Consider the following 23,484-nt stretch of genomic DNA (forward strand, 5'->3'; position numbering starts at 1 on the left):
GTCTCTTGAACGGTAATTTTGGCCATTATTCTGATCCTCTCTTGTAAAGTGCAGAAGAATCTACCTGTTTACTCTTACTTATCCTTCTGAGACTGGTTTGCTCATCAGCCTGTGTGATGTGCCCTGCTGTGACAGGAGTTGGGTTCAAAGGTGTTTAGGGCTAAACACAAGCGAGGATTCTTTGGAGTCAAGGCCTTAGATATACAGACAAATTTTCTGGTCCACTGTATGTATCCAGATTTTCCAGTTTTCCCTACAAACTTGTATATGCCAATAAATGTACTTGAAGATTATTTTGCATTGCAAATTTTGCAAAAATTGCTTCCAGCCTCCTGAAGGACTTTGGTCCAATGACTTGGAGTTGAGCTGAATACCAAGAGGACATGCTGCTGAGCAATGTTACAGAACTAATCACTGACTTTCAGTACAAGATGGAGGTGTTAGAACTCAGTGTTGGCTCTGCACAGAACAGTACAAAGAGTCACCTGAGGCTGCTTCTGCATAATCTCACCCAGTACAGGAAATCTTGTGTCTTTCATGATATGACAGTTATCTTGTCAGGAAAACTCTGATAGTGTTGCCTTCTCCTGTCCCTGTGAAATGCACACTTTACAACCTTGGTTGGGTCACCATGGTTTGCTTGGTCCATTTCTAAACTGACTGTGTCACCTTAGCCCGTTCTAGTTTTCTTTTGGTGATCCTCTGCTCCTTAGTAGTGTCCTGGAGGTGGATTTTGTGCAGCACCCAGGCCAGGGGAGGGGCCACTGTGGTAAGGTGGGCTATACAAGGAAGAAGCTCATAACAGGCTTGAAAGAATTCATCCTGGGAAAGACAAGAATGGTTGTCCTTTATTTCACTCTGATTTTTAGCTGTTGAATCTTTCTGTGTCTGTTTCATGTCTGGAAGCCTCATGTGCAGTACAGAATTCATTGGACAAAATTAAAAGTCATACCTTGCTCTGTTGTTTTTTACTTTTTATTTAGAAATGTGACTGTTGCTGCCTTATATAATCACGGCAGGACATGCTAGGAAATGCCACTGGATTTCTGCGTTGTTCAGGTGAGTTAGAGACTTTGTATTTGGCTTTGAATCTTCTCAGTGACGACCCACACTATTCACATGGTGTAACAGCACTGAGGGTAACCAGGGCGTGCAGGACCCACCTGCTAGAACCCATTCTCTCTGGACTTTATTTCTATACAGCATCTTAAACATATCCAGCATTTCAGAATAAGCAGCTTGCCCTGCCCCTAAAAGCATGTACTATGTATGTACAATATAATGAGGGGAAAACCAGCATTTCATCAAGGTCAAATACTATGTAGTTTTGTGTTCTTTTGGAAGGAGTCTGGTCTTTTGTTACCTGTCACTGTATTTATTTTAATCTGTTTACTACTTCAGTTTTCCCTGCCTCTGCATGGGCAGATTAATAATTTTATTTGTTTGTGTTTTCAAAATTCTGTTTTGTTGTTCTCATCACTGCATGGGTCTGCCTTCTTTCAGTGTGTGCTCTTTTCTCTCACATAGAGATGATTAACTTTTGCAGTAAATGTGCAAAGAAGTATCTGATCTCACAATAGGAGCCTTCACTGCATCAAGAGGCATGCTAGTAATTTAGCAAAAACAGGGCACATGAAATGGTCTTTTCTTGCAACATGAATGGTTTTTTTCACTCTTGGTAATGATTAATGAGTTTAGCTTGGAGACACAAGTCTTCAGAAGTTGCAGTGTATTTCTCCACCCTAAACCCAAATTGTGGTTGCTCAAGTTGAGCTCAAAATGACAGACTGTTGTTTGATGATGTGTTGGTCAAGGCAATGTGCATCACCTTGGGTTTGCTGAGTTAATGTGGAACAATGGCACAGACCCAACTTACTCCATATTCTGGTTTCTACCTCACCTAAAAAGATCACTAGTGCTTGTTTAATTACAAGCTCCAAAATTAAAAAAAATTGAAAAAACCTGTAAAGCATGGACAAGTTAACCTGTGCAGTTGCATTTACATCATTTGAAACAAAAGTTGATTATTAATGACTCTCTTTATCCCAAAAACACAGCCTTCTCCATGGCATCTTCCACTTGCATATATTCCAGGTGAGATGGGTAGTTAGTGCATTGGAAATGGGGGCTCTTGCGGACATAGTTAACGAAATCTGGAGCTCCTGGGAAAATTATATTGTCAGCCAGAAGAACTGAGCCCTTCCTCAGCAAGTTGCATTCCTAGAAAGAAGAGAAATGGCTTCATAGTGGCTGTTAAGCAGACATTGGCTTGAATGTAATGTACTTTCATGTTAACCAGGTATACTCGAGTGCCTGCATCCAAAAACTGATCGTGGTGCAGGTCTGGAAGGTCAGAGAGACATGGAAGAAGCTGAGTAACTCTTGGATCCTTTGTGGTCATTTGCTAAGTTTTCCTGTTTATTAGTACAACATTAGATGCTGATTCTGAAATATCAAATCAAGTGGAAGTGTGTGCTTTGCTCCTCAGCTTGTTTCCAGCTATGTCTACATGATCAGTAAGGTAGCTTTGTTTTGACGGTCATGCCTCATGTTTAAAAACTTTTTAAATATGGCATTAAACTGCTGTAGTAGCTCTTTGGGTCACCTGAGTAGCATGTACTGCTTTGGCCAGACTCAGATTCCAGAACTGCTAAAAGAATGAAAGATTTTCTGTGCTTGTTTTCCTTTCATCTTGAACAACTTCCTGCCATTTTGTTTGGGATCTGGGCATGAAGCGAGGTTTTTGCACAACGGAGATCCCTCTGATGAATTTCCACAGCACATAACTAACTTGCAGTAGTCACTTCAAGTGCAATGTTTATCCTCAGTGAATCTACAAACCTAATTTTTACTGGTATTTTTTGTCTAGAAGAAGTGCTTATCTGGGCTTACCAGCTGTTTGAAAACAAAGTCTGCAGTTAAATCAGCTTGTTGTTATCCTGTGGTTACAGGCAGCAGCTGGAGCCAAAACATGGGGTGGTTTTGGTCACTCCCAGTCTGTGAGAGCAGCTCTGTTGATCAGTGTCCTGCAGAAGCCGTTGAGCTTATTGCTCTTGCCTCTGGGGACTGAACACCAGTCAGCACAGTAGAAGTGATTTTAGAGACGTCAAATACCCTCCAGTCTGTTTCTATTGCACAGCTTACAGAAGCTTAGAAGAGACAACATACTGGATTTTCCACTGGTCATCAGAATTTCAGATGCTCTTCATGTCTGGCTTTTTTTGTCTGGACCATTTCCAATATATACATATTTCATCTGAATAAATTCATATTCACTATTCATACTGCAATACCTGCTGAGAATACATTTTAGAAAGCATATGACACCTGAAAAAATCTGAAGATCTTTTCTTTGTCTTTCTCCTCTAAATTTCACGGGAGTTTTTTTGCAACTTTGTATCACAGTTGCATCAGACTGACCACTACCATGGACCTAAACCGTCTGTTTGCTTTGGCTGTGTTGTGAGGCCAAGTTCTGATAAGGATGCGCTGTGGAAAGAGCTCAGTCATCCTTACACAGGCAGTTTAAAAGAAAGCATTCTCTGAGTACAAAATAACTGTACAGAGGGAACATTTTCTTCAGCTACTGCTGTGTAAATTCAATACTAGCTGTTCATAACCCCAAACAAATTTCCTTTTCAAACAGCTTTCTGGGGAACAGGGCTTAAAACTAAAAAAAACAGGGAGGCTGGGTCAGAAAATAGTTGTAATCCTCAGGCAGGGGTCAGGAAGTATTTGGCAGGTTCTCAATCTAAGAGGCAGGCTCAAAAAAGTGGATTTATTTGTGAAGAAAATAATTGGAAAATGGCACTTCCATAAAAGTAGGCAGTTGTAGAAAATTCTGTCAGCTAGGAGATCATCTGTATGTGCTGTGTTCATAGGTACAGATGTTGTCAATCTCAGTTAACACCTGAAAATACCTTCCTATCCAGATGTCCTTTGCCACTGCCTGCTGCTGTTACAGCCAACTTATTTTGTAATACCCACAGCAATGGTCAAGGCAGCTTGGGAAGAAATAAACATAATTTTTACACATTTGGGGCTGGACATAGAGTTGGACAGCATTTCCCTAGGAAGAGCCTGGCTGGAGCAGTCTGCATTCTTTTAACTATTGCTTTGCAGCCAATTAATTAGGTGGAGTCTAAGGACTCCAAGACAAGTCATACTCCATGCTACCAAAATAGCATTTCATCAAGAGGCTCCATTTCATCAATAGACCCAGGCAAAAAAAGGGGTACTGAGGAAATCAGAGAGGTGGAGCTGGGATATGCAGGTCCCAGGTCTCACCTGTTCCCAGGATCAGGATGGGCTTTGGGTCAGGTGCTCTGCTTGGTGACCATGCACACACTCCTGGGAGTGCAAAGTTCAGGCTGTGCCCTCCTCCAGGTAGGATTTCTACTGCACACCTGTATGTTCTGGAAACAAGGGTTCAGCAGTATTCACTGAGTCCTGAGCTATGCAGTGTTGGCAGTTGCCCTTAACAAAACTTTAGGGTCCTGTCCTTCAAATCCTCTTTCCTTGTAAGGCTGCTATTTTGGCTGCCAGTCTTCCTTTGACTTCAGATGAGGTCCCTCATAAAGAATAGAGGCCTCACAGACATGAAGATATTTGCTGCTTTACTTTTAAGACTGGAATAGTGCAAACTGACCTGAAGCAGGATGGTGTCTGGGGTGTATCTCTCTTTCCAGTGGTCCAGGAAGACAAAATCCAGAGTATCCACTTCATATTTTTTTTTCAGCTGGGGGATAATTTCCTCTGAAGGGCCTTCTAGGAGTTTTACCTGAAATACAAATCCATGTGATGAATTGTGAACCATTAAGAGAAATCACATGCTCCCAGCTCATTTTAAATTGTAGCCAGACATCAGGAATCATGTTTATAGCTCAATATTGTGTCAGTTGAATTATTTGGCAGGGTTAGGTCAAATATATCTTTTTATTTTTGACAAATCAACTTGGTTAGGTTTCAAAATATGAATTTGGTTGGTTTGGATTTTGTTGATTTTTAAATTAACAACAGAAGAGGTGACCCTGTGTTTTTGTTGTATAATGTGTGTCTTTACTGGAAACATGGAAATCTGTTGAAAACAGTGATTTTATTTTTTTTTAGTTACATCTCAGTTGAGTCTTGTAGTCCAAGGGAAGCAAAAGATGAAGAGCACAGGTTAGGTTAGAAAAAAGATGGAGACTGCAATATGTAAAATTTATACAGCCAGGAGAGGGAAGAGACAGGACAGAGGCTGTTAATCTTCCTCACAGGTTTATTGGAGTTACTACTGTTAAACTGGAAGCAGCTGCTGCACGTGGATTTTTGTGAGGCAAGCCTGAGAGAAGGAAGACAGTGGTAAGGAAATGTCTGTTTTATGACTCATAGCTGATCAGGAGATTAAATCAGATGGGGAAATGCAGTTTTAGATGTACTGGTACTTCAGGTTCTCTTCAAGAAGTTAAGAAACACATTAGAAGGTCCCTTGGTGTGGTTTATTTCCTCCAGTTTCCAGCTCCACTGAAGTGAGATGTCTGCTGAATAGACAGGCATGAATCTCCCAACCTGGGGGGATATAGACTGGAAACACCTGCATCTCAACCAGCTATACAGAGTCAAGACACCCCTGACTGCACAAAACTTAGATATGGGTACTGTGACCAGCTAGATTTGGCTAAATGCTTCTCATTTGAAGTCCATTGCACAAAATACAACTGATTCCTGTGACCTTTTGTAACAACTTGGACTGTGGTTCAGTTTTTTGTAGTTAGTCTTGACACCAATTTGATCCTTTTAGTTTATATTGAGAAACCCAGTATTCTGGCTTTTGGAAAGCAATGTAGTGAAGTCCTGCTGGGAGAGGTCAAGCACTGTAACTAAGCATGGAGCTGGTTAAATTTATAAGGTCCATGTGTAAAAGAAAAAAAAAAAACAGACCAAAACCAAAATCTCAGCAGTTTTGCTGTAGTGGTTACAGACAAATGGTATTTACCTTATCTTGTACTCCAGCAAACTCAATCATCTGTTTAGCTATAGCAGCAAATTCTGGGTTGAACTCCACAGTGAGCAGACGAGCTCCTGCCTTCAGTAGCCGAGAAATCCTCACGGCAGAGTAGCCACAGTACGTTCCCAGCTCCAGGGCAACTGATGGATTGGCCTCTTGCACTGTCTTGTCCAGAATTTTACCTGATCAAAATGGGAAAAGATTACATTTTGACAAAACCAAACTAGTTCATATACAGAAGAACAAGTTAGTGACAAGAAACTTTAAAAAACCATGTACTCAGTTGCTCAAGACATTAAAATATTAAGAGCTGATGTCAAATTATATACTGTGTCCTTTGCAAACTGGCCTGTGATCAAGCTAATCATGGACATTTTAAGTTTCCAAGTGCAAACTTTCAACTTAAAGAAATCTTAGTTTCACAACATTTCTGAATAAGGAATTCCCTGAATTAATTTATATTCCCTGAATATAACTTCTGTAATTCCCTGAATCAACTAATTTATAGTGTTAGAAGGGGGAAATGCAGTATTTTTTTCCAAGAATTTACTACAGAAACCATATTTGTGAAATATATAACTCCTGAATTTTGAGTGCTCATGTTTGTTGCTAATGTTACATGCTGTTGTCTGATATAAAATTTCTTATTCCAAATACTCATCTTTAAAGGAAAAGAAAAGTCTACTTACAAAGCTGCGAAATATTTGGTTTCACTGCATGAATTTGTGGGATGGAAAATATTAGTCAATTGTTAACAACATAAAATGCTCCCAAAAAGAAGTGACGGTGACTATATTCAGTCCTTTAGAAGGAAAGGATTTATTTGTGAGAAATTTCCTCTTATTTATATGACTAGAAACCAGATAACTAAACTCAAAAAGTAGTGGAAGGGATTTTATGCTAAGCCATGGTCATTAAGGGATATTTTTCTGGGTGCTATTTATTAATATGATGATGAGGCATCTTGGGGCCATGTAGTCACTCTTGAAGTCTCAGAGACTTTAGCTTTGATGGCTTTTATCCGAGGAAAGGCCATCAGAGCAAAATTAGAGTGAAATTATTAAGAATTTGATCACAAATGTTCAAAATTTAGAGTTTTAAGTATTCCTACTCAGCCATGACCCCCAGTTCTGCTCCCCTAAGCACCCCAGCCAGGTATGCTGAGGAGCTACTTTAAAAACTGTACACATGTCAGAAGAGCATTTTTATCACAATGCTTACAGTTGTTTTTCATTAGCTATGTTAATCCCAGACTAAGCAAATTTCCCCAGAAATTTCCCAGCAAGAGGTGCTTTTGTTTCTAATTCATAAGGGAACATATTAACATTTTGCCACTATGGTTTTTTGAAAAGATTGCTGTTTTCCTGCAGCTATGAAAAAAAGGTTTTGTTCTCATATTTTTCTTTAGGAGACAAGAACAAGATTATTTACTTGCTAAATAGCAACAATGTCTGATATTGTATGACATGGATAGGACTTCTCCCTTCAACAGAAACTTCCAATTTATGCTTGCATATACAAAATTCATATAGTTAAAAACAATTTTGGGGTTTTTTTCAATTTGCTATCTTGCTGTTAAGGATCTGAAAGTATTTAACATAATGAATTATGCCTTAAAGGCACCCTATATAAAAAGTGATGTATAATGCAACCCTAGATTTTTCTCCTAAGTTGCCACTCTGCTTACACACTTGCAATGTGCACAACACAGAAACCCACATCTGGGGCTGTGACTTTCTGGATGAGTCACTGGAGACCTGTCCTCAAAAACATCTGCATGAGCAGGCACAACTGATCACAGAACTACTCTGCTGACCACAAGGCTGTGTGGGTTGGGCTTTTTGCCATGTGAATACAATCAGATGTCCTGTACTGTGCTAGTCTTGAGGGATCTTTTCAGATGCTGACCCCTGCTGCCATTACCTTTCTCATCACCCACGTTCATGGCCCACTCCTTCTGGGAGCAGTATTTATCTATAGTGTCCAGCACACTGTGGGGGTCTCCTCGCACTGCATTCTGCAGCACAAAATTTAAAATCCTCTGTTCTTTGCTCTGGTTCATGATGAAATTGGTGACTTTCTCCCGGATTATTTCATTCCAGATAAGGGCAGCAGTGGCATTTTTCCTGATGAGCAACACAATGAGCAGCAAAATGAAAAGCAGGATGAAGACACTGAACAAAGGGACTGAAGAGATCTCCAGCATCTGGAAGAAAAGAGAAAAACAACCTAGGGTTAAGGTGGCACAGGAGAGGACTGTCCTTTTTGTAAATATTGAGCTAAATAACCCACAACCAACCGTACTGAAGAGGAACACACAGAGTTTAATTATGATTGTGTCTAAAGTAGCTGTAAAAGGCTCTCTGACCCTTGGTAATGGATGGTGCTCTGTAGCACTTCCTTTAGAAGCCAATTTTACAGGCAGTCAACAAGTAGCTTTATTTAATGCTCTGGTCCCTTCCCCCACACAGCTGCTCAGTCCTGGCTCCAAGCATGCACTGCACAAGGAGCTTCCAGCAGCAAATCTGTTCTAGCTCCAACAGGAGCTACAACATCCTCAAAAATTTTGCCTAAATTACCCAAGACCAATGACAAAGGGATTATCTCATTCTAGGAGATAACATTCCTACAAATGTCTTCCTATTTGTTCTTGCTTCTCTTTATTGTTTCCCCAAATATTGTCCCAGAAAAATCCTATTTTTAAGGACGGTCTGACCTCCATTCTGTAGTGGGATTTGGCTTATACACATGGGGAAAATCTATCCCACTACTTAAATTTTGAATCATCATGCAGAACATATTTTGACTTCAGAAGATGACTGAGTTTCCATGGAGATATGCTCAAGATACAGTACAGCTGATTTTGTTCCGTCATTCTCTTATCTTAGTTGCAGATGATTTGTTTGGAGCTGTTAAAAGTCGATTTCTTTTGCTTTTAAGCAGTCACCAATGTTAACAGTTACCCTTAATGCTTTTCTTGCAAAGTCTGACCTGAGATGTTTCCTTTCAGAGCCTGCCAGCATCATTAGCACATTAATATCTTGTTTCTTGGACCTTCTGAGTATTTTTTTCCTAGGTAATATGAGCCTGCTTCATAACTTCAACAGGATTATGAAGGCCTGGACGTCAATTTTTCTTCTTTCCCTCTGTGCAGAAGTAGTTCTACTGAGCAGGCCCAATTGTCCTGCACCTTTCAGATGGGACTTCAGTTCTTTTTAGTTTTTCAACATGAAAATTTTTGACATTATGGGTCCACTAAAAACTTGGATAGGGCTGTGGAAAGATCATTAGTTTAACATTAAGTATCTCTCTAGCTTCACTTGACTGGCCTTTACTTGACTTTCATGGCTTAGTTGATTGTATGGTTGTTGTTGATGGATTTGGATTACTGACACAGGTGAGAGATAATTATTCTGAACTCCAATGAATGGATGGAGCCCAGAAAACACTTCCTAAGGCCAGCAGATCTCTGACTTCCGTGCCTCTGGACACGTGAAGCTGTGACCCTGCAGACCTGTGACTCACTTGGTGGCAGTCCAGCTCCAGTCAGGTCCCTGGCACTGAGGAGTGCTGGCATTCAGAATTCCTGCAGGCACTGCCAGACAGAATTCTCTGGTTACAATGGACACTCTGGCATTCTCTGGGCAGACCTTGCCACAGGCTGTTGCTTCAGCACTGTGAGATCCTGCCAGCACGTTTGGGGCTGCCCTTCAAAGCTCTGTCAGACAGCAGGAGTGCATGGGAGCAGCAGGATGAACTAGGTAGGCTATTTTTGGGGGAACAGCTTTCCTCCTTTATTGCTTAGCATTGATATGAGACCATTTAATGAGATTTCTCTGAAGCGGGAGAGACAGCCTCTGTAGGCTAACTCAGCCCTGCTCCCTGTCCTGCAGGAATGCTGAGACTTCTTTTTCAGACTGACTGAATCAAGAACTCAGAGGGATCCACTTTTTTCCAGTGCCTCAGCTCTTTGCACTTGAATCCCACGTGAATGCTACCACACTTAAGAGCAGAGCCCACCTGCCTCCCCAGAGGTTGGTCACAGGTAGAAACAACCTACAGAGTACCTGCTGATTTTTCTATTCCTAGATGAATTCACTTATTTTTAAAGTATCAAGGAATGTTTTTCAGCTACTGGGTTTTTTATTAATAATATTTCTGTATAACACACCAGCACCTTCATAAACTGGAAGTATGGGTTGTTCTTAGCAGAACTCCTTCAGGAGGCAATTATCCTGAAAACCACTTTCCAGAGCAGGTACCTTCTAAAAAGAGAGAAAAGGACACTTTTGGTTTTATTTTCACACAGTATTTTTCAAAGTTTGTTCCTCTTCATTTCTGTCTTCTTAGGTGTGAAAATAAATTTAGTGACAGCAGTAGACTGTAAAGGCATTCTGCCAAGAGCAAGAGGCATGGTGATGGTCATGTACCCAGAGGGAAAAAAGATCTGTACCAAAATAGGTAATTGCTTTCATATTCTTAGCTGGAAAATATTTGATATGAAAATTAAGTGTGTAATTCAACCAATTTAAAACTAGCACTACCTAGGAGACAGCCGTGTTATGACAGCTTTAGAAAATGCAACAGTAATTTTAGTTTTAATGTGGATTCATGAGATTCATTAAGTATGCAATAAAAGTTGCATACAGTCAAGTTTCCCATAACCACTTATTACAAGGCAGCCACTCTCATTATTTAATGCTTATACTGAGGTTCCAAATACACAGGTTAGCACTGCAACCTCTTCTGTGCTTCAGAAACACCATAATAAAGGGAGCCTTCTCTTTGAAAGCTAAAATTTGAAGTGGAAAGTAGCAGGCAAATGAAAAATTCAGCAAGGGAATAAACAGAAGACTGGAGGGATAACATTATGGGAAGGAATGAATAACACGTATCAGTACATCTGGTTTTGAGAAGACAGAGTTTAAAAGAAAACATATTAAAATTTCATGCCCAAACCTGTCAAACTACTGATGAGTCTTTCTAAAGCACTGAGTTATTTTCTTATGCATCTAATCTTACTCATTTTGGCAGTTTCATAAGACCAAATCATAACTTGATAATGCAGCTCAGCAGTTTTCCCCTGACGTACACCACAATCAAACAATCAGCATTTGAATGGGAGTACCTCTGCTTCAGTTTACAGAGATTTAAAAAGACATTTTCAAAGAGAGAAGCAGACAGAAAATGTGGGAATCTGCTGCCCCAACTTACCTGCCTGTGGAGATGAAACACCTAAGTCATTCCAATGGCTTTAAAAGAAACCATGAAAACTGGCTCAGACTTAGGGATCTGCTATTATGCCAATAGATGTTAAATTAGGGGATTCAGTATCCCCTTACTATCATAAGATCTTCAGTTTTTCTAAAATCATAAAAATGCCCATGTGATGGAGCCCAAACCAATACATCCTGTTCTTTATTCTCATGCAGCTGATTCCAGCCATTTCACCCAAGGTTACAATAAGGATTTCAGTAATGCTATTTATCAATCTTTTTGGTACATTTTTCCAACCTCTGCTAAAAAATAATTGCTCCTCGAATTCCCTGACATGAAAAAATAAGGATTAGAATAACTGGTAACATCAATTTTTAAGGTAAGTCCAAGTAACCAGATTGATCTTTTTCAGTGTTTCATAAAAACTGTACAAAAGTTTCCATAGCACCATTGGAGGAAGGTGATGCAAACTACTGATTGCAACTTCTCTGATTCCAAACCAACATCCCTTTGCTAAAAACTGATGTTTATTGAGAAGGAAAAAGCATGTGAAAGTAAGCACCTTTAAATGGCCTAAGTTTTAACAAAAGCATATACCATAGTGAGATTAACTCAGTGGATTAAAGAAGTATCAAATTTGACTATTAAACTATTCTGAAGCTTACATTTCACTACATTATGAGTAATTAACAAGATGTCATTTCCTACAGATGCAAAAATAAGAGATGACAAATATTGAAATACCTGTGAGGTGGAAAACTGCTGGATAGAACATTTTTCTAATCAAGGTGAATCCTTCTAAACCTAATAACAGAGCTTCACATTACAGTTTCAGCTTGGATAAACTGATATTGCTTTGCTTTGTACTGAAAATTAAGTCCTAAACATTATCACAAAAAGCCCCACCCCTTTTGTACAAAGACAGCACATACATTAGCCTGTTATTCTCCAGGGCTGGAATGAGCAAACTTTGTGACCCTGAGCCAGGGCACTTAGCTGTGAGTCTCATTTTGGCAACGTTTTTCTAATCTGGCCTTGGATGAGCTGTCTTATCTTGCTCTGTGTTGCCACAAGAGTTAAAGTGACTGCTACGTGTGTAAACTTTCAATTGTAAAGCTGAATAAATCTTTTGCAGAGAAGTCCCTGCTATGAATGTATGGGTAACACCTGAGGAAAGGCAAAGTAGTTTTGTCTGCACAGCAAATGCCTATGTGGCATTATTATTCTTGAGTTTATGAACAACTGGGAAAATGTGGAGACAAGCAGTGCTTCAAATGCTTTCCCAAAGGCTTCCAGCCAGCTGACAATTCAGGCCTTTGAGGAAAGATGGTACAGGCAGTCTTGCTGTAATTTTTCATGCATTTAATCTAAGTGCCAAGTGCTGGTTGGTTGTTTAAGAGTTCATTACCAGTCTCCACACATCCAGCCAGTACTTCAGCATTCTGGTGCTAAAGGGTTTTGAATCTAATTTTGACTTTATTAACTCACATAACCTGGTGAATGGGGAGAACTTGATAAGTTTATATCATTCAACCTTTTTCAGCCTCTGCTGAAATGATGCCTTTAGACACTGATGCACTGAAGTAAGCAGAGGATTTGCACACTAGGAAGGATATATTAGCTGTTTGTGAAGCACTGTGAAAACAATGCAGAAGAGTCAGCACATTTCTACACATATTCTAACAATGCTCTGCACTAGGCCAGAGGATATCTGTGCTGTGCTGGGACTGGAGTTTCTGACTCTTAGTCCTGTGCTGTCTTGAATGAGGCAATCTCTCTTTTGTGGCATTTTGTTTTTCTTGATGTTTTCCCAGAGAAAGAAAGGCAGAGTATTTTGGTCAGAAAGTCTAAGCTAACTTCTGCCAAACATATTGTATCCTGTTGCTGTAGGCAACACAATTCAACAGCTTCGTAATTTAGTACATTTAAAGGTCAAAAAAAATCTTTTTACCTTCTATTCTTTTGTTACTGTTTATGTATTTTCAAGTGAGTGCAACTGTTCTGTGAAAAATAATCATCATATTGCCAAATGTGAATAGCTTGTATTTCAATGGAAACTCAGTCTGGGAGTTTGACATTCAGATTTTCCACTGACATCATGAAAACAATCTGAACAGACTTTATATAATTTTTCACTATTTCTTGCCTGAAATCTAGATTTTCCTCTCAGTTTTTTTCAAATTACTATAATTTAGCTTCACTGCAAACTTCTCTGTCTTCTACAAATGCAAAGTTCTGATGATTGTTTTCTGCCCCCATAGCCTTTGGTCTTCCCTCTCCTTCCCTCTTCTCATGTTGAAAGGAAACAAATACAAATTTCTTCTTACTGAATGAAAGGAAGAGAACAGAAAAGTGCCTATTGCCTACTTGGGAGCCCCATCAAATAAGCTTCATAAGGGTGTTCAAATCCATTCTCCCCACACAGATTTCAATTAGGATAATTGCTACCCACTAAAAACTCCCTTCCCAGTAGCCATTCTCTGGATGGTGTTCAGTGCTATTACCCAAAGCAGAAGGTTTGTACAATGGTTGTGTGCCCCATAAAGAAGTGCAGAGTTCAGAATGAACTGGCCACACAGAGAGGCCTCCTCTCCACCCAACATGCAGGTCCACAGGAATTTGTAGCATTCTAATCCAGACTGATCTAGTGAACACACTGCAGGATTAAAGCCAGACTCTGGGGTGAGAGAATTCTTCAAGGACAAGAAATGCATTTACCAGGCCTTTAGCAAGGACAGCTTTTCAGGAATAAGACCCTTTCAGGTACCCCTAGGAAGTGTTTGTTTCTGATAGTCCCTATTCCTGCTGGAGCACTCCAGATGTGTTTGTATTATTTGTACCAGTGTTTAGGGGTTAGGGAGGCTCAGCAGAACTGTGCAAATCCTACCTGGGAGGCAGTGGACTGACAAAAGCAGGAAGTGCTCTGCCCTGACAGCACACTAGGAGCTGGTCTGTGAAGAGTTTTCTAAGCTGAGATTTTCATGTTCCCCAGGGAATAAAGTCAAGCTGCTATTGAATGGCTTGGCCCCAAATGGATGTAGGGAGAAAGGGCTGAAAGAGGAAAGACCAAACTGACTGCTCTCAGGACAGACCTATTTCACAGTCTCTTCCTGATATCACAGGGCTGAATCCTTAGTGCCCCAAATCCCCACTGCACACTCCTGCCCTGCTTCCAAGGCTACCAGCTAATCTACTGTAAATCTGTCTCTCTCCCAGCACAGCTTTCTGCTGCCCACAGGCTGCTCTTCAGGCTGGGGGGAGAGCACGACTGAAACTTGGTAGTGAGGACACCTGCTGAGGGATCTGAAGGATTAGGAAGGATATCTCTGCTGAAATGATGACTTATTTCTATGAAAATTAACAACTCTAACACGCCAGGCAAGGTGGGATTCTCCACAGCATAGCAGGCAATCAAACACTGTGTGGGAAGAGGGAGCCTGAGATAGAGCAGGGTAGGGATTGGTTTCAAATCCTGAGTGAAAGCTCCCCCCAGAAAATGCCTGGAGTGGGCACAGAGGGTCTCTGTCTAGAAATTGCTTTCTGAGAGAGCTTTAGAATGGCCTCGCACATTAAGGTCTGTTTTCAAGGACTGCTGCCAAAATTATGTTTTTTCAAAAAATTCCCAGTCACTTTTAATTCCAGTGCTCCTGAAGGAATGCTGAAAGCAACAGTATGAGACTGGCAGATGTAAATTGGGTACCAGACTGCTGGGAAATATTGCTAAACTTGGATGGCAAATAAGTTGCTTGCAGTGTTAATGTGATCAAGTTCTTTTCTATTAATGCAAACTAAAGCTGTAAATCAGGAAGTTTTTCTTTTGTATTTCAATACTGCAAAGCTGTGCAGATGCATGTTGTTCTGAACCTGAGGGCTTTGTTGGAGAAGCCCATGACTGAGTAAGCAGAAGTGCTGAGACAAAGTAAAGGTTGTTTAAGGTTGTTTACAGAGTTCATCAGTATGATGTGCTTGACAGTATTGGTAAATATGAGTTAGTTTGTAAAGGACAGAAAGTAAAAAATATCCATTATGGGCATCAGAAGGATACTCTATAAGCACCAACAGGGCTGGTGAGCAAAAGTAGTCGCTTTTTGTCTCTTCTTCAGAGATATTTTTGGAGTAGCAGAACTCCCTCTTGAGAATGAAAACCTCCATAAAGTACATCTGCAGCAAAACACTTCTAAAAGCAGCTATTCAGCCAAATGTGACTGAACTTGAATGTGAAGCTTGACTTGCATTCAGCTTTTTCTTCAATATAAATGAATACCGAATTCCAGCACACTTATAGCCATAAATTAAATTTTCAATTTAGGCAGGGTTATCTCATCTCACTTCTTTCAGCTGTCAGGATTTACAATTCAGTACAAATGCATTACACACAAATATGTCCTACTCTTTCTCTGTGAAAGCTGTTGCTGCCCACGGACTGGCTTCCTGACAATGAGTGCCAGTCAGAATGTGGAAAACACCACTTCTTTCAAAAGCACCACTGTTTAAAATAGTGACATTATCCAAGATAACACATCATGTCAAGCCTGACAAATAAGAAAATATAAATATGTACCTTTCTTAGTGTAGCAGAAGCTGTTCCCTCCGATCTTTTCCTGTGCTGCTCTCCTGTGGATTTTACAGAATAAGAGTCCAAGAGCCTGCAGTATTCAGTCACATTCGATCACATCACAGGAATAGCTTATCAGTTCTGTTACACAGACTCTAAAAGGAGCGGTGTCCTTTTCCCCAACTCCTCCTTTCACAGATTCTGCACTCCTTAAAGGTGCTCGGTGCTCTAATAACCGTAGAGAAAGCTATTCATCTGTCCCCTAACGACCGTGCTCTTGTTACTTAGTTACAGCACAGTGAATGCTGACAAAGTCAGGTGTGAGCCAAATCTGTGCTCACTATAAATGCAATGTGTTCAATCAAGCAACTTCAGGAATGAATTTGGCCCAAGGGATTTAGTTCTTTTTTCAGCTCAGACGTGGCATGCTAAAGCCAGAGCAGAATTGGTAGGAACAAGACCTAGGCATGTGGGTTAAATATAGAGTGCTGCTGGAGGCAGGCGAGGTATGGATAGCAAATGGCTTAATAGCAGCTACAGGAGGAGCTGCAATCAATACATTATAAATAGCACACTGGAATTTCTGTGGCTTCTAGCTGGAAAAATACTCTGCTACAAACAGCTCTAAGGTAAAGGAAGAGGCTTATTCTAGGAAAGCTTGTTTTCAGCTTGTCTGTCTATACTGTTTCCTTTGAGGTGGGAACAATATAATCCAGCTGCAATTAAATTGTACCATCGAAGAAAATCAGAAGAAAACCAAAAATCCCAACCACAATATGGTAATAGTTCTCTCCTATATTCTCACAGCAAAACTCAGACCTAGTCAGCAAGTGTTTGAAGCTCAAGCCTAGAAACTTTTTAAAGACTTAAAGAATGTTTTTGTACCAAGTGTGCAGAAACAGGAGATGAAGTTCTGAGAACTTCAGGCTTTGTCAAGTGATAGGGGAGGTCCTTGAAAGAATTAGGAACCACCTGAGAGCATGACAAGAAAAAACCAAATAATTTTAAGCAGATTAATTGGAAAAAGAATTGTGGCAAAAATAGGTGGGTGAAGATTGAAATGTTTCTAGTAGCTCTAAACAAAACCCTACTAAAGCCCTGCAATACAGCACAGTCCCCAGTGTTGATACAGAATAACTTTGAACTATCCCTTCCATGTATATCAGAGCTTTAGCTCTGCAAATATTTTCTTATAATCTAGACATCAGGCACAACAAAGAATGAAGTAAGCAATACTGCAGTCCAGCTTCACTGACAGTAATTTCCTGTCTGGTCAAAAGCTGGTTGTGTCTGCGTGATCCCTGATACCTCCCACAATTCAAATTAGCAGAGAATTTTTTTTACTGCTGGGCTGTGGAGAAAAGAGTTAAAACAGCAAAACTTACTCTAAGCACTGAGTAAGTATACAGCTTTACCTTGTGTAAGTACACAGCTGCTCTTTGGAGAAGTCCTTGCAGTTAACTACAGCCAGTTGTGGGTGGTGTCAGCCCAGCTTCTGCTTAGCAGCATAATTTAGTGCCAAGACTTTCCAGATTGAGCAATATCCCATGACAACACTTCTAAAAGTCTTCTAACTTGGAGCTGAATTATATTCTTCAGGCTCGAAGCATGGGAGGAGCAAACTTGCTTCTGCCTGCCCACAGCTGTTTACTTGTGTGATAAAAGCTAAGCCTGCAAGTAACCCTTGCTGTTGTCTACATATTTCATTACATAAATAGTGAATGGCAATAACTGCAAGTTAGACAACACTAGAGGTTAAGTTGGTTAAGACACCCAAACTGTGTATATCCATACATCCATGTGTATATCCATCCATGCTTCCAAGTTAATAGAAAGTTGAAATCTTGTAATATGTTATGGGGTATTTTCTTCCCCAGGAGAAGTTTCTTTGGTAGCCTGACAGATATTGGTTCATGACTCTCTTTAATTTACCTGTTAGCCCAACTCATGGTCTTTATAAGCATGGATATTTTTGCAAGTTTTTTTACTAATGTACTAACAATGCTGCAAACTCCACAGTGCATAAATTCATATACTATCTATATGACTTATCCTTATTTAGACAGTAAAAATCTGCCCTGATATTAATACATATTATTATTATCTGCCCTGATATTAATGCAGAGCTACAAATGTGTTGGTGTAGTACTATTTTTATTTAGGACCAAGATCTTAAAAGACTTCAGAATATCTATCAGGTCCTGGATTCCCAGGGCACATCCATGGGAAGGTGTAGAGCCAGGGTGCATTAGCCCAGGAGCAACATCACATGAATGGCAGCAGCTGAGGAGAACTGGCTGGTTCAGGCTGACTCACCCAGCCGAGCTCTGATCTGGCTGCACAAACTTGAGCAGGCTTGCTCATGGCCAGAGCTCCCCTGCAGTCCCGTGGAGCAGCGTGGCAGGGCCATCCCCATTGCTGTGCACAGCACGGAGCCAGAGCTTTCCCCCCTAAATCCAGGCCTGGCATAACAACAAAAGGCATTCCCTGCTTCTAATAACCCTGGACAAAGACTGGTTTTTAAAAGCCGAAACAAAGGGAGACAGGAGAGCTAGCACATTATCATAAACCCCACAGATCATGTGAAACATTGAGTGGAAGAAAATTCTTTTGAGCTTGCATTTTCAGAATAGCAGGAGGGATTTTCTTTTATGGGAATTTGCTGTTTTCCACAGTCAAATTAGTCTGTCTTGCTGAGAAACATGAAAAAGAGGAATTTTGAAGAAAGGAAGCACCACTCATGTCTGAATCAGGAAACTGCCTGGCGATATCTGAAACAGGAAACAGCTAAAAGAGAAGAAAGGTGGCCAGCAAAGTCATACTCTAAATTTGAACAGATAATACAAGCAGTTCAACTATTTTGTGTTTACAGTGCCTCTTAAAAAGGTTATCAGGAAGACTGAAAAAACCTTTCAGCTTTCAAGGACTTTATAACTCATCACAAAAACTCTGAAGCAGTTAAGGCTACCACATTTCTCTCTTTTCTACCCTCATGTTTTTTGGCAATATGTGCTGAAGCATTTGAATGAAGCCAAGAACTTGTGCTACTTGAAGCTTCATCTGTTTCTGCTGTTTATTTCCCTTACTTGCAATCAATTACTTGTTAAGGACAAACTAGGAACAGAAGATGTATGTTAAGGAAGGAAGGAAGGAAGAAATAAAAAGGCATTGATTAAATTCTGAACTAGTCCTACTCTGAGACAAATTTCTGAAAATAATTCTTGAATAATCTTTAGAAGAGAGAGATGGTAAGAAACCAAAAGGTCCTACCTGATGTGGAGACAGCTTAGTTCAACCAGTGACCCAGCAGAGTTCACTGCCACTCTGTAAATTATTCATTAGGTCACACCACAAAATGCAGCCTCTGAGAGAATCGATTTCCCAGCCCACCCACTGAAAAGGACACAAAGTGATGACTTCCAAAGACAGGATCTACCTGACACCTCTCTCCTTGTCCCCACCCTCCCTGGCTGCTGATCTGGGAATGTAAGACATGAAGGAAACTATGCCAGAAAAACAGGAAAGACAGGAAGATGTGCTTGGAAAGTCAAAATTTTTAAAAGGTTTGGTAGGAAAAGTATTTGGTCCTGGTCATCTTCATGAGGGAGGATTTAAGTAAGCCATTGGTAAATGTAATAAAATGTATTTCCTACAAAGGAAACAACATACAGAATTGCAAGCTGTCTTTACAATAAATTCAAAAAGAGAAAGTTTGCCTGCTAACAAAATCAATTCATGACCTACAAAGCACCTTTCTTGTTGAATGGATTTGTGTACATTTCCGATACAGGGTCTCTCCTTTACCCTGTCAATACCACACTCTTTAAAGTATATTGAATAAACATCTCCATCTGGAAATAAACCAAACCACAACTCGTGTATAAGTTCATTTATGACTTCAAATATGACAAGCTGCAACTAACAAAATTCAGTGGAAATATGATGCTAAGTCTGATAACTATCTTGGAAGAAGTTTTTTTCATCTCAGTTTTGGAAGTACATGCTTTCACTGCAGAAACACAAGGTTTATCTCATAGATAAATAGAATGTATTTGCTGCTAAAGGACTTACTACTTGCTTTCTTAAAAGAAATTAAGATATAAATATATATATATAATGTGTATCACTAATTATCTAATCAACATAATGCTAACCAGAAAGTAATTAAATTAAGAGTAGAAAGCCATATGAGCTGAGCCACAGGTACAGTAGAAACCACATTTGATAACCATTATCTCTCTCCTGTCCCTGGCAAAGTTTTGAAGTGCAGCACAGACACACCTACTGAGTGCTGACAGAAGGAAACACCAGGGGCTGCTGCTCTCACTGATTCTGTCACCATCAGCACAACCCACTCCTCCCTGCTGCTCTTTGTCTCTATCACTCTCCAGGATCAATCAAGCCTGTGAGAATGAGCAAGAACAAGTGCAGTGGCACAGCACAGACTCTGGACTTTCTTCTGAAGCTGGTCCTGATGGGAAAGCCTGTGGAGCTGCACTGTGCTTTACCCTGAGCTGTGGGATGCAGCCCCGGGGCTGGGCACACCCCAGCATCACATGGTCACACCGTGGCACAGCACCAGCTGTACTTTCCAATCTGAACCTCCTTTAGTGTTTTAAGGTCATTTCCTCTCATCCTTTCCCTTGAGACACAGCAGAAGAAACCGACACCACCTTCCTTTCATTTGGTTCAATTTAGTTTCACTTTGCTTTGCCACATTTAAGGCCTTTCCTTATTAGCAGAACACCATAATGCTGCAGGGACATCTCACAGAAACTTGTTTTGTGTCTGGGGAGAGTTAATTCTGCCCTTGATCCTACATGTCTGAACTAAATCTGTGTGAAGAGCATATGCTCAGCACTGCCTGATCCAACTCAGAAGTGGCTAACATGAAAAGCTGAAACAACTTGGCATGCATGCACCTTGAAAAGCATAAAAAATTATATCTGAATATGCTCGAGGTTTCTTTAATTCAAAGGCCTCTCAGTATGCTCTAGTCATTTCTTTCTACTCCTGTTGCAGTGGGTAACAGTGTTTCTATGATAACAGGGGGTTTGCCTTTGGTTTTCTTGTATTTTGGGCAGGAGGTTTAATAGCAATGATGCTGGGAAAAAATCATCAATCCACTTACTAAAGTGATAATAATTCCTGTTTTTTTTAATGTATTTTCAAACATTAACGGGGTGAACAAAAATAATGAGACTACACTGGAGGTGAAGTGAATTCCATAAAACTTTCTTTGAGTATTTTAATTTCCTGCCATTTCTCCCCAGCTGTGGACCAGAGGATCGATGTTTTCTGAAACAAAATGGTTGGATGCTGCCCCCTTGTGAGCGAGGCCCCTGCTCCAAAGTCTGAACCACGACTGCCTAAACCCTTTATTTTTCTGTAGAAAAAGCCTGTGATTCTCTCGTCCCCAACTCTGCTTTTGGCTGTAGTAGCACTTGACACATATGACCCACTACTTACAGCAGCAGGCAGGGCGAGTACTGAGCTTCAGTGAAGGCCAAGCCAGCACCTCTGAACGAGGAAAACTCATTCCCTTGATTTGTTTTGATCAATGCCAGCTTTGAGGCCCTTTACCTCAGGCTGTCAGAACACATCACAGGCATTATTAACTCTCAGTGCTCCCATTTGGGATAGGTCAGCAGCATGGTCCTGGTTTAATCAATAGCAGGCATGTGGCACAGGGATAGGGATGCTGCTGCAGGCTGAGGCACTGGAGGCACTCTGAGAGGGTGTCCCGAGCAGAAATCTGTCCCAGCACAGCCCAGCCACGTGTGCAAGCTGCTGGAGCAGATCAGGGTCAGTGACCCACACTGCTTGGGCCCCACTCCAGCATTCCAGCAGAGGAACCCCTTTGTCCAGACCCGAGTCCTGCTCACAATCCTGAATGTATCATAGTCACAGAACATGGAGCAACACCGAGTGTAGCCTCTAACACCTCATAGAAGGTGCATTGTTGAACCTCCTCAGAGGTTTCAGTCAGCCAGTGACCTTCACCTGAGGAGGGGCTGTGGCAGCTCCTATCACTGTGTCTGCTACAGAGGAATGGCTGGTTCAGAGGAGAAAGGACAGGTCTTGGACACCAGTGAAGGTTTTGGGCTGTCTTCATGATTCTTTTCTTTCCCAAAAGGCCTTTCCCGAGCCCTTTCTACAGCAGGATCTGGGGTGAAGCCAGTCAAGAAAACTGTGGGATCTTTTTTTTTCCTTCCAAATGTCTAACTTTAACACAAATTTTAGTTGATTTGAATTGAGGAGCCCAGAACTGCAATGCTGCGTCCAGTTCTGGGCTCTTCAGTACAAAAAGACAAGGGGCTATTGAAGAGGGTCCAGCAGAGGCCATGAAGGTGATAAGGCGGCTGGAGCATCTCTCATAAGGAGAGACTGGGGGAGCTGGACCTGTTCAGTCTGAAGAGAAGACTGAAAGGGAAACTCATTAATGATATGACAGGATGAGAAGCAATGGCCATAAACAAAAACACACGAGGTTTTACCTCAACATGAGGAACAACTTCATGTTGGTGGTGGCAGAGCACTCGAACAGCTTGCCCAGCGAGGTCGCGCTGTTTTCCTCTCTGGAAACATTCCAAACCACCATTCCACCTGCTCCAGGTGGCCGTGATTTGTACGGGGGTTTGGACTGGGTGGTCTCCAGAGGTCCCTTCCGACCCTAACGATCCCGTGCCGGTGTGTGTGATTCACCAGAGCCGGTGTCCGCCTCCCCCAGCGCCGGGAGGGCTCCGGGCCGAGCGCTCCCCACAGGCGGCTCCCGCGCGCTCCCCACGGGGCTCCGCCGCCCTCCGCTCAGGCGCCGCGCGGGCAGCCCGCGGGGTCCTGGCGGGCGCGGGGCCCTGTGCCGTACAGCATGGCGGCGCTGTGGCGGCGGGCGCGTCCCCCGGCAGTGTCGGGGCTGTGCCGTACGCTCCGAGCGCTCTCAGGTACGCGGTACCCGCGGGGCTCGGGCCCGGCAGCCGCCGTGAATCCGCCGCTCCCCGCGGGAAGCGGCTGCCCGCGCCTTCCGACTCCGAGAGCGCCCGGGAAATGTCCCCCAAGCCTTTCGCACCACCCGTAGATCACAGACTCGAGCGGCTGCTGTGGCGACCGGGCCGCCTCTCCGCTCTACTCCGAGGCGGGGCGGGCGGCGGCCGCCTCCATCCATGAGGGCTCTGGCAGCCACCGCAGCGCCCGGTGCTCCCGCGGAGCTCGGCCCTGGGCGCTGAGGGACTCCCGGGTTCAGAGGACGGTGCAGCGGGGTGGGGGCTCCGCAGTGGGGCTGGAGCTGCCCCAGAGGCAGCCAAACCTTTCCCGCGGGATCAGCGCCAAAGGGTAGCGGCCCTCCCCGCCCGCTCGGCAATCCCAGGGCAATACCCCCGCCCGGGCTCGGATGCTGCGTGGGCTCGGTGCCCGCCCTGCCCGTGACGGCTCCGAAAGCAGCAGCGGCCCTGTGCCCTCCCTAGAAGGAGTCATCGCTCACCTGCGGCTGCTCCCGCCGCCTCACAGCGCGCCGGGAGCCGGGGCTGCTTTGCTCCGAGCCGGTCTGTGCCGGGGCCGGGGTGGCAGCAGGGGCCGCTTCCCTCTGACCGCGTCCCACGCCCGGCAGGGCACACACGGCATGTAAAGCTTTGAGTCCGATAAGGCGACCCCGCGGAAAAATATCTGCGTAGAACTCGCTGCTGCAATTCCCAGACAGAGACCAGTACTCGATCCCAGTTGCGTTAAT

The 23,484-nt window shown here is 42.3% G+C and overlaps 2 protein-coding genes across 11 annotated transcripts in view; one reads left to right on the forward strand and one right to left on the reverse strand.

Annotated features, from left to right (window-relative positions):
• Positions 1-957: 957 nt before the first annotated feature.
• COMT (catechol-O-methyltransferase) lies at positions 958-23,447 on the reverse strand. 7 transcript variants are annotated; one of them, XM_064727214.1, is made up of 6 exons: positions 19,032-19,089; positions 15,768-15,820; positions 7,913-8,195; positions 5,978-6,171; positions 4,649-4,780; positions 958-2,220 (listed from the first exon to the last, which is right to left on the reverse strand). In XM_064727214.1, exons 3-6 carry the CDS (start codon positions 8,193-8,195, stop codon positions 2,041-2,043), a joined length of 789 nt encoding a protein of 262 aa, XP_064583284.1. In that variant the 5' UTR covers positions 15,768-15,820; positions 19,032-19,089; the 3' UTR covers positions 958-2,040. The 7 variants fall into 7 exon arrangements, with proteins under 7 accessions (XP_064583284.1, XP_064583283.1, XP_064583285.1 ...); XM_064727213.1 differs by lacking the exon at positions 19,032-19,089 and adding an exon at positions 17,177-17,334; XM_064727215.1 differs by lacking the exons at positions 15,768-15,820; positions 19,032-19,089 and adding an exon at positions 23,239-23,447.
• TXNRD2 (thioredoxin reductase 2) overlaps positions 22,615-23,484 on the forward strand; it is a 44,737-nt gene continuing 43,867 nt past the window's right edge. For all 4 annotated transcript variants that reach the window (XR_010442195.1, XR_010442194.1, XR_010442196.1 and 1 more), the window contains exon 1: positions 22,615-22,702. Coding sequence is in view for 1 of the 4 variants with exons in the window: in XM_064727205.1 (XP_064583275.1) it covers positions 22,630-22,702 (73 nt within the window). In the remaining 3 variants the exon portion in view is untranslated. The remainder of the gene's footprint in view (positions 22,703-23,484) is intronic.

This window comes from Zonotrichia leucophrys, chromosome 15 (assembly GCF_028769735.1).
Source record: "Zonotrichia leucophrys gambelii isolate GWCS_2022_RI chromosome 15, RI_Zleu_2.0, whole genome shotgun sequence".
Taxonomy (NCBI): Eukaryota; Metazoa; Chordata; class Aves; order Passeriformes; family Passerellidae; genus Zonotrichia; species Zonotrichia leucophrys.